General features: G+C 39.2%; 1 protein-coding gene across 3 annotated transcripts in view; it reads right to left on the bottom strand.

Annotated features, from left to right (window-relative positions):
* DPYD (dihydropyrimidine dehydrogenase) overlaps window positions 1–12,016 on the bottom strand; it is a 722,107-nt gene that overhangs the window by 675,966 nt on the left and 34,125 nt on the right. For all 3 annotated transcript variants that reach the window (XM_072968149.1, XM_072968150.1, XM_072968151.1), the window contains exon 2: window positions 8,082–8,192. In XM_072968149.1, the coding sequence (XP_072824250.1) occupies window positions 8,082–8,192 (111 nt within the window). The remainder of the gene's footprint in view (window positions 1–8,081; window positions 8,193–12,016) is intronic.

Genomic DNA, 12,016 nt, shown 5'->3' with positions numbered 1-12,016 from the left:
CCTGCCCATAAGCAGTATGCTACTATATTAAAATAAATACTCTTTCTGTGTCAGAATTTATATGGCAGAAGATCCTACTCCAATTTCAAAATTACAAGGTCTGCATAAGTCTAAATGACCACAGGCAAGATTTTAGGCTCAGAATCCCTGTTCTACTTGAAGTTCTATACTCTGACAACAGGATTTTTATGTAGTCACATTGCACAGTATATTTTTTTCTCTGTCAATTTTTTCCCTATGCTCTGAACTGTTATGCTTGCATTTTCTTTTAAAGGTCAAATATCTTCTTATAGTTAATGTCTCTCCTAACACCACACATAATATTAATTACTAAATGTATACAGTAATAATTTTTAACTTTGGTAGAAGTATGGAAGAGACTATCCAATAAAGATCACCTAAAATACACTTATTTAAAAACAAATATATTTTTTCTAATTCATTACAGTGTTCCCAAGAACTGCAGCAGGATAACTGTTGTTAAAATATAAATGGTAAAAGCATATCAGATTAATGATTCCCCAAAAAATCCAATAATGCATAATATGTGGCAGCATTACTGGGAAATGAATGTAATAACCAGGGAAGTTCACCCAGTGAGATAGCCAGTTCTGGGCCACTGTGCCATCCACAGTCATCAGAGTCCCTGCTGCTGACTGGCAGTTGCTACCCAAGTTTAAACACTGCGCTGGTACCTCCAGGACAGTGGAAGCCCTGTCGCTAGCAGCTGTTTTCAGGGCCAGTGCTGGGGTGAGGTAAGTGAGGCGTCTACGGCACGAAACTTAAGGAGGCACTCGCTCTCAGATTCCTGCAGGTCCTGTCTGTCTCAGCTTCCCAGCACAGGGTTCTGCATGGCTTTGCCTGGCCTCACACTTCTTTCTTAGTCTCTCTGACCCAAAATAGGAGCTTACCCTACCCTGTCTTCCCACCCCAAAAGAGCTCACTTGAGAACCTGCTACATGCAGAATGGGAGATAATCATCAACTCTGTTAAATCCAAATTCAAAAATCAGACTTGATGAAATAGGGGATGTTTTACCGTAATTCTTTCTCCTTCTTCCTAAAATGTGCACGTGTCAGGCAGCAAGGACACTGGGTTTCATTTCTTAAAGGAAAGGACGTAAGCGCAGAAAGCAGCGATGCATGGTTTCTATGAGACACAGGATGTCCGAAGTCAGATTTCCAAGGAAACTTGAAGAACTTGAGTGACGGGCAGTGGATTTAGGAGGAAATGTGTGATGAGCTCAAAGAAAATTTTATTCTCCACTCCCTCTTTCCCATCTAAACTATATAAATATTTTAAGAATGGAAAAGACACAATGAGGATCAAAAGGAAAGGGAAAGATCCAGAAATGTCAGCAGATCCCAGAGAAACAGGATCAGAGCCGGGTTCCTCCCGCTGGACACCGGGGGATGACACACACTAGCCAGGTGTATGAAAATCAGGCTGGAGGACCTGTCACTCACTAACTAGATGAAGCCCTGGGAGGAGGTGACCGAACCATGAAGTTCCCCAAGCGCCAGGGTTAAGAGGAACATTGGAGTGATTGTCATGTGTTCCAGAGTGGCTTCAAAGCAGAAGAGAGGTGGGGGATGGGAAGGGACCTGGTGAATGAGAATGTAGGATGACTCCACATGGCCCATGATGGTTATTAGCAGAAAGATGTCATGAAGAATCAGCTGGGCTCACCTCATCTACCACATCTGCCACCAAATCCCCGGAAACTCAGGTGTCAGCTCAGAGAAATAAAGGGGAACAGGGGACAAACAGGGAAAGAAGAATCCTGACAGTGGCAGTGACTGCACTTCCACTCTTCAAGAAGCTCAAAATGAAAATTAAGTTCAGTCATAGGAAAATAAGAAAGTTCTATTTCCTGCAAGCCTGAGTTTCTAGTCTGACATGTGTATTCTCTACACAAACAATGTATTTTTCACTCACTGAAGAAAGCATTAAGTTGCAAAGAATTTTGGTTTTGGTTATTTTTTATTATTATTCCAGAAACTCCTTCAGGCATTGAGTCTATTTTTGGAAGAAAGCTATCATCAGCAATCAGAAAAGCAATCTCAAGCTTGAGAAGTTGTTCTAAAATATGGTATAAGAAGAGGCCAGGGCACAATAGGGATTGCCTTCTTACCGTGAATCTGGTCAAAAACCCATTTAATTTTGGAGCTTAGAAACAGAAATCCATACGGTGAATTTGATATGTACCAACATTGAGACCTGCATTCTACATACATCAAGTTTAACAGAACCAAGCGGCTGGGTATCCGAGCAAGAACGATTCCACCTTCCCTGTCTGAATGAGATTAGATGAGTAATAACTTTATTACCCATGTGGATTTCAGCCCTTAGTAGTCATGCAAATTTGAGAAGGAAAAAACGGATCCAGCAGAAAAGGCAAACTATAAGGATAATTTCCAAAGTACGAAAAATAACCACATTCAGAAATCAGGTGTTAGAGGGAAAAGGCACTGCCCTCTCCTTCCTGGCAGGGACTCTCCCACCGCTCCCGTGGTCCTCATCTCGCCCGCAGAGCACTTCTTGGCGAAGTCACGGTCTACGCCCGCCCTTGCTGCACCGGTGCTCGGTGCCAAGCTGAGCCAGGGGCAAAAGGAAAGCGGCGTGCATTTCTACACGCATGTTTTAGCACATGCTACGTATTTTTGTATTATTTATATATTTTGTATGATTTGCATTTTTGTATCCTTTACCTTGATTTCTGAGTCCTTTGGTGCCCCTTTACATTTTTCACCTGAGGCCAGGCCTCACTTGCTTTTGCCTAATTCCTGCCCAAAGGTCCCCAAAGTCTACCCTCCACGCTCTTCCTGGATAACCCCACCCACAGGCTTTTAATCACCCACATATATGCTGATTATTCAAAACTCTTCATCCCCATTCTTGACCCCTTTACTGAGCTACAACTTTTAAACTAAACAAGATGTCCTATAGGCATAAGAAACTCAAAAAAACCCCGAGCTGAATATATTATTTCTCTCAATTTATCTTCCAAACAACTCAATGCACACAGTCAACTCCCAAGTCATATTTATTTTACCTCCTGTTATGGACTAGATGTTTGTGTTTTCACAAAGCTCACATGCTGAAATCCGAACCCTCAACATGATGTCACTAGGAGATGGGGCCTTTGGGAGGTGTTTAGGTCATGAGGGTGAAGCCCTCATGAACGGGATTAGTGCTGTCAAAGAGGCTCCAGAGAGCTCCCTCATGCCTCCTGCCATGTGAGGACACGGCCAAAAGCCAGTCATCCACGAATGAGGAAGCAGGCCCCCCCGAGATACTGAATCTGCCAGTGCCTTGCTCTCGGACTTTCCAGCCTCCAGGAGTAGGAGAAATAAATGTTTCTTGTTTAAGCTCCCCAGTCTACGGTATTTTTGTTACAGCAGCGCAAACAGACTGAGACACCCCTGAATGTGTCCGGGCTTACTCCCCCTCCTGCACTCCCACTGCCCCTGGTCTCCATCCTTGTCTACACCAGTCCCAGAATCCTGGCCTCCTGTCTTCCTCCTTAAACCCAACTTCCACACTGGAAGTTAGACTGACTCAGCTAAAGGCAAATCTGACCAACTCACATCGATAATTGAAATTCCTTCATGATGGATTCTTTGAAAGATTACCATTCATTGGTATTTCTGTCTTCTTTAAAAAAAATGGATAACCTTTTTGGCAAGGCCTATATCATGTTCCTCTTTATTCCAGGGTGGCAAGTGGCACGATGTCTGGCCCACTGTAAACAGGCAATAAATGGCAGAAGCAAAGTAGGGACTACGACTGTGAAGTTCACACACGGGGAAAAAAATGACTTATAAAAACCTACATATTACTTGAGTCATTTCCTAGAAGGAAAAGAGTCAATGATATATTTTTACTTACTTATTTTTAAAAGTCTGTTTAAAGAACCCTGGGGCCAGACTGCGTGGGTTCAACCCCCAGTTCTACTGTTCCGTTGTGGAACCTCGGACAGGTTTCTTAAGCTTCCCTCGTCTACGAAAGGAGATAAAATACAGCACCCACTTCACAGGGTGGTTCTGAAGCTTCAGTGAGCTCCTTCTTAGAAAGCACTTGACACATAACTGCATTCAGCAAATTCTTAATATACCTTACGATTTATTTTATTTATTTATTTATTTTTACTTCAAGCACCTACTATGTGCCATGGGTATAAAACAAATTAGCTAAAATTGTCAAAAACAAATGTCTAATGACTGGCTGTGTTTAACTGCCTTTCCTTTTTATTTTCACCCAGGATTAGTTTTCCGATTTGTAACATTTTCTGGTCTCCAAAAATTACTAATGGAAAACGAGTATAACATATTTATGTAATTAGGACAGTTCAACATTTTCAAAAATGGTAAAAGTAACAGCAGTTATGGAACACCTGCCTAAAAGACACTGGAAATTGCTGCTCCGTGCTTCATTAACCAGTAAAAACACATTTGCCAGTTTAAATCCCCTACTGAATTCAGAATTTCTAATTATTACTCGAATGGTATTAACTTGGCAAGGAAAGAAATCCTTGGGCAAAAAAATTCAGAACTGACATTCTTAGGGTAATTTTACAGGCCAAACAGGTGTCTATTTCCTAAGACACCTATAAACAAATAATATATTTTATTAAAACTAAATGTGATCTATTTTATTAGAAAATTTTAGACTACTTATTTTGCAGATTTTATTCACCTCTGAGTGGCATTCAGTACAGTGCCTGATAGATAGTTGCTTCCAGGACCAAAGTGGAAACAAAAAAGAGAGGCAGATGGAGGACCCTATGACTTCAACCCATCTCACAACTCTGACGGACGCAGAAACGCGAAGAGTGCTAAGTTAGTGATTATCTGGGTCAAATCAAAACAACAAACTGTAAAGCCAAAGCAAAATAGTTAGAGAATCAAACACAATAAATATGCATAAACAGAACCTTTATATTTGGTGGTCAGTGAGTTGGCTGAAAAAACGAACTTTTTAGCTGTCTTCAGAAATGATGGAAGATTACTGCTCACAAATGTGACAACCATTACAATCTACATTTTCCTTAACTGTGATGTGTCTATTTTCTAATAATTTTATTTGTGTTGCTAAGAAGGCCAGGTAAGGCACTGGAAAGATCTGTAACCAAACTCAGGTTTGGTTTCTTGCCACTGGAAAGCCAATACTCAACAGACAGTGTTGGCTGGGAAAGGAAAGCTTGCTTTTTGCAGGAAGTCAGCTACCTGGGGATATGGTGGATTCATCACCAAAAACAACCCTGAACATTCTGCATTTTTAAAGGGAGAATCATTTGGGTGGGGGATCAGAGTCTTTGTTATCTTCCACAGTGTGCAGACATTTTTATGACTGGTTAGTGGTGAGATAACAGGACAGTGTTCCAGAAATCTTGTGCTCAGCCTGGAGCTACCATCCTCTGCCTGGGGAAAGGGGGAGCTTGGTTCTTACAGAAGAACTCAAAGGTACTATTACGTATATCCCTTGAGGAGGAACCAGGCCCCTGCCCCAGGCTGCACTATGGTTCCTGACTGCTCCTCTCTCCTTTCTGCATTCCCTCCCTTCCCTCATAAACCATTGTTTGGTTCTACCCTTTGGAACTCAGAGAAGGTCAAGGAGGCTGAATGAAACCTATTTCCTACAAACAAGAAATGGGGGACACAAAAAGGATTTGTACCCAGGAGGGCCCCACAGAGTCTTGCCCTATTTCTAAAGGACACCACATTCAAGATGACCAGAATTCTACACATGGCTGCAACACTAAGTAATTTTAATGAGTTTAAGTAAATAATTTAACGTTTTCAGCACAGTCCTCCTCATCAGTAAAATGAAGAAACAAATCAGAGCTGTCCGTTCAGATCATGGTAGAAACTAAATGCAACATGCAAAGGTACCCTTCAAACTGCACAGCACTACACAGGAAGACAGACAATGCCTCTGTCCAGTGTGTAAAGACTGTGTAACATAAGGGTCAGACTCATTCACTTTGGTGAATACCAACATTTCTTATAGCTGGGGACATAGCTTATGAAACAAAACATATGATGAATAAAATAGAGAAATCTCTGCCCTTTTGGATTTTATATTCTGGTGGAAAAAGACAACAAATCAGCGAGCAAAAAATTGAGTATATCAGTGATGAGTGCTATGAAAAACAAAACTAAGCAAAAAAAAAAATCTGAGAGCTCAGTAGGGTAAACTGTACGTACACTCTTTCAAATTCATATATTGAAGTCCTGACCCCCCAGTACCTCAGAATATACCTGTATCTGGAGACAGCCTTCAAAGAGGTAATTAAATTAAAATTAGGTCTTTGAGTGGGCTCTCCATGGTATATTGGTGTCATTATAAGAGGAAATTTGGACACAGATGGAGGGAAGATCATGTGAAGACACAGGGAAAAGACAGCCATCTACAATCAAAAGGGAGGCCTCCGAAAAAAATCAACCTTCTGACACCTTGATCTCGGCCAGATCCCCAGCCTCCAGAGCACTGAGAAATAATTTCTCTTCCTTGGGCCACCAGTCCGTGGGCCTCTGTGATGGCAGCCCTGGCAAACTAATGCAGGTATCAACAAATATTGTCAAAGATCCTGCCAAAGGTGCTGTCAAACTGTTTCCCTAGGAATTCGCACCAATAAATATATATTTAATGGAGAAAGCCCATCTCACTGTATCTGCCAATTATACAGAATATGATAAAATAAGGCACTGAATTTATGGGATAATATTATGGAATAAAAATGCTAATTTCCACAAAATAATAATAATAACAGAAGCAACAATCATAATAGAGAAAGCCTCTCTTCCTAAACAAACAGTTTAAAAATCTGTAAATAGGACCTTAGAGAATTTATCTAATTTATCTGGGGCACAGTTCTCGCACCTTTAAAATGAGAGATTTAGACTTGATAGCCTTTAAGGGTATTGTAAGTTTGAAAATCGCATGATTCTTTTTTCAGTGCCTTTCAATTGTTCACATCATTATACAGGATGACGACTTACAGTTGGTCTGTTTCTTGATCTAATTTGGACCACAGGGGCGTCCTTCCAGAGACCTCTAGCACAGTGGCATGGCAGAATGCAAAGACCAGGGAACTGGCGCGAGGAGACTGAACTTCAAACCCAGGTCTGCGAGTAAGTGGCAATGTTACCAGCTCATGTTGTTTCTCTATATTTCTATTTCTTTTTTTATTCAAAAATTTTTTTGGTCAGTGACAAAAAAAGAATTTAAATCAGATATATACAAGTGTGCATGTGCACGTACCCTCAATTCCTATCCACAAAGAGCTCATGTGTAGGAAAGAAAAAAAAGTACATAAAAATAAACTAAAATCATTATACTAAACAGTACATATAAACAAAGTACTGAAAGAGCCACTGGTAAATAAGCTAGTACAATTAATTGCCTTGCTACTTACTTTGAGAAGATTACTTTTGGAGAAATTAATTTTGGGAAATCAGGTGAAAAGGAAATTGCTTTCCCAACTGAAAGATGTCTACCCTCTAAGATAGCATCTTAAGTATTGCCTTCAAGGTTGTACTTAACCTGCATTTATGGCTGAACAAGCCCAGCCCTGTAATCATTTCACAGCCCCAATTAAATATGTTCCAAAAACCAGTAACCTCAGAGATTTTTGCTCCTGAACCTCCCCTGGGAATATAAGATGCTCACATTGAACACCTAGTGTTCACCTGTTCCTCAAAAGCATATTGTACAACAGTTCGTATGTAGCAGTACACGCTCCTTCAGTTGAATTATACCTGTAACAGGAAAACTCTTCTGCATCACTGTGTCATTACAAAACACTTTAAAGAAAAAGTTTATAGATTTTTGAGAAAAGAAATTTCGGCAACAAACTAAATTTATATGAGTTTTAACTTTTTTAATAGATATCTTAAAGAGTAAAATTAAACACATTTTTGAGATTATTCAAATACAAAATATTTAAAAATATTTTTTTAAATGCAGCTGCACTTTACATATATGTAATTATATTTCTAAGTACATGTAAAATCAGGTCATACAGTGTATGGAATGAGATAATTTTCAGCATCAAATCATGTATCGGTGGTACTTACAGAGCAGTTCTTATCAGGATTTCTTTTCCAATGTTTCTTGTCTGATTTCTTTGCCAAAGTGGAACGCAGAGTTGCATGAGACTGTGTCCGAGGATTTAAAGCCAGGATACTCTGAAGACAACACAGACAAAGAATAAACATATATAAAATAGGTTGGCATTTTTAAAAACTCAAATTTTACTTTAAGATTCTCCACACATACCCCAAAGACATATACCAAAAAATACTGTTTCTCCTTCTACTATTGTAGTTCCACAATAAATTTATCTAAAGTAATCATTTACTAGGTGACATCCTGGCTGATTTTATAAGATTATTTATTAAGGATAATATGAAGGATTTCAAAAACGTGTAAAACAAATGAATCTTTAATAAATTTTATAATTAGTATTCTTAGATGAGAATGAAATCAGAAACAAGGCACTTTGTTCCAGATTTGATTTAAACTAGTCATAACACTCTCCACTTTAAGTTTTTAAAGTTTTACGAATGGCTTTCACAGGCATTATCTAATTTAATTTACAAACAGCTACTAGTGTCTCAAAATTTTGGGTGAGCAAATAAATCCACTGTGGTTAAGTGACCTGCTCAAGATCTCACAATTAATATGCAGAAGGGGTTGAAATAGGACTCATTTCTTTTGAGTGTCGGGCTTACATTCAAATTCATCCCAAGATGAAGCCTATACTCCACTGTGACTCTCTGCGGTATAAAGCGCAAGAGAAAACCTGTTTAAACACGTGGGTAAAGCAGCATCTGAGTAATTCAACAGAGAGCTAATTTCAAAGCCCTGTCTTAAGCAAGGCTTTAAAACATAAGCACTAGAAGTTTTCCAGAATGGTGGCTTGAGGACCTCTGCAGATTAACCCCCCAGCAGGACAAATACAACTGATAAAAACTAGTAAAAATAATCCTTTGAAGTCTTCAAAACTGTCTTCAAGTCAAAGAGCAAATGAAGAAATATTTATTCAAGAAACATCTACTAAAACTTGGTAAGAATGGTGAGGGTGTGTGGCATTTGAAGTATAAAGTCTGTCCCCACCCTCCACGTTCCCAGTTCAGCATGGCAGAAATTCTTCCTCAGGGGAGCACAGCCAAGAATCCAGGGCTTCCTCTGCCCTCCAGTTGAGGCTGCGGGATCTCCCAGAGAGGGGCAGGCCATGGGCGTTTCTCGTCCCCTTCACCCACTCACTCTACCAGCTACACAGGAACTGAACTCCAGAAAGTGTAGCTGAGGTCAGGAGCTCCTCTGCTTCACCCAGCCCCCACTCACAGACCAGAAGCTCGCCCTTAGGAGCAACGTGCCAGTAACCCTGGGGTCCCCATCATCATCATTTCAGCTCACTCACGGTTTGGAGTTAGCAAACTGAGATCAGAAGCTACTGCCTGTACCAGGGTCCTGTTCATAAAGCAAGAGTGTCAACCCAGAACAGGCTGCTGCACCCACTTCCAGCTCTGGATTGTGGTTCAGAGATTTTTCTCAGAGAAAGAGGCAGGCCATAAGAATAGACAGCACCCCCCCCAAAAAAAAAGATTATTTGAATTAATACATGGGAAGTTCAAGCCAAAAAGTATTCTCTAAAGCAACAGATTTTGATGCCAAACAATTAAGAGGAAGTTGATAGCTTCATGAGAGCAATAAACTAAGTCATAAGGGAGACAGTTTATCAGAAAGAAAATAGCTAAGAACATCTCCCCCAGGTCCTCAAGAAACTTCAGGCTCACCTCGAAAACCACCACACAAAGGGGCCCGCGTTTAACTGAATCACACTGCGGAACAATTTATACCCCAGGGCATTGTCAAAACAATAGAGCAATCAACCAGCAATCAGCAGAGACTAAGACCAACATAGGAGGACAGTTAAACAGAGAAATCCAAAGAAAAGGCGTGGAGAGCCCCACTAAAGCCACTGTCATCCCAGAGCTATTGCGCACATGCCCGTGGCTTCCCGCTACGTGAGTGCTATCGGAGGTTCACACCCTGAGGGAAATGGACTTCCCGAAGATAGTCCGCTAAGTCGCTAAACAGGCGAACAAGCCCCCACCCTGGGGTGAGAGAGAGGGGAATCAGTATCCAGAATTGCTGTAGTATGTTGTTAACTGAAATGTTCAGTTTTTAACAACAACAACAACAAAAATTGTAAGACATTCAAAGAAACAGGATTGTGTGATCCATACACGAAAAAAAGCAGACAACAAAAATTGCCTTTCAGAGGGTCCAGGTATTAGGTTTAACAAAAACTTCAAAGTAACCATCATAAGAAAGATACACAATAACAGTAACTCATCAAATAGAGAATAGTCATACAAAGATAGAAATTATTTTTAAAATTCTAGAAATATAAACTATAATAACTGAAAAATCTGCTAGAAGGGTTCAATAGTATAGTTGAATTTTCAGAAGAAAGAATCAACAAACTTAAAAAGAAATCATAAGAAATTATGCAATCTAGCAAATAAACAGAAAAAAAAGAGTTTATTAAAAAATCAACAGAGCCTTAAAAATACATCATTAGGCATACCAAAATGTAATGAGGTATCAGGAGAGAAAAGAAAAGAAAATATACAAGAAGAATAATGGCTGAAAATTCGATTTAAAAAAAAGACAGAAAAAAAATTTAACTCTATGTCCAAGAAGTTCAACAAATTTAAAGTAGGATGAATGCAAAGAGGTCCACACATAGACCATATTAATAAAAATGCTAGTGCTCGCTTCAGCAGCACACATACTAAAATAAAAATACTAAAAGTCAACACCAAAGAGAAAAATCTTGAAGGCAGAAAGATGACTCATATGTACAAGGAAATTCCAGTAAGTTTAACAGTTAACTTCTCATCAAGAATAACATATGTGAGGAAGTAGTAAGAGAGATTTTCAAAGTGTGAAAAGAAAAAAAAATGTCTACTAAGAATCCTATACTCAAGGCAGAAGAACAAAAAGGAAATAAATTTGAACAACATTGTAACCACTTAGACCTAACAGGTATCTATGACTACACTCCACCCAACACACGTTCTTCTTCTCAAGTGTACACAAAACATTCTCCAGGATGTAAAATAAGCCTCAGTGAATTGAAAGGATTAAATCATACAATGCAGTTCTCCAACCACAATGGAATGCAATTATGTAACAGTAACAAAGAAATCTGGGAAATTCACAAACAACATACATGAACATAGTAAACACTGTGCTGTCCTGAGAGACGTCAGTTACAATATACCACATGTTGTATGATTGCATTTATATATAATGCCCAAAATAGGCAAATCTTCAGAGACAGAAAGTAGACTGTGGCTGCCAGCAGCTGGGGAATTAGGGGCAAAAGGGACTGCTAAAGAATTTATGGTTTCTTTTTGGGTGATGAAAATTGATTTTGGTGATAGTAGCTCAACTATGAATACACTAATTGCCTTTGTGTTTTTTTTCTTTTCTTTTTTGGCTATCATATGTTTATTTTATTTTTCTTTTTTATTGAAATATAGTCAGTTTACAATGTTGTGTCAATTTCTGGTCTACAGTATGTTTCAGTCATACATATACATACATATATTCCGTTTTCATTATATGTTACAAGATTTTGAATGAAGTTCCCTGTGCTATACAGTTGAAACTTGTTACTTATCTATTTTATACATGGTAGTATCTGCAAATCTCAACCTCCCAATTTACCCCTTCCAACCCTCTTTCTCCCCTGGTAACCGCAAGTTTGGTTTCTAAGTCTGTGTGTCTGTTTCTGTGACTAAAAGCCTTTGAATTCTACGCTTCATACAGGTGAATTGTGTGGTATGTGAATAATATCTCAAGAAAGCTTTTACCAAAAAATAGTAATAATAATAACCATTAAATTTTATATTCAGTGCATTTCACTGTATACTGCATTCATTCTAATACACATTATTGGGGCATATTTTGTCAGCCCAATATAAATGAAGAC

This window comes from Vicugna pacos, chromosome 9 (assembly GCF_048564905.1).
Source record: "Vicugna pacos chromosome 9, VicPac4, whole genome shotgun sequence".
Classification (NCBI taxonomy): Eukaryota; Metazoa; Chordata; class Mammalia; order Artiodactyla; family Camelidae; genus Vicugna; species Vicugna pacos.
Note: the sequence above shows the minus strand (reverse complement) of the source record. Positions and strands in the feature narration are given on the sequence as shown.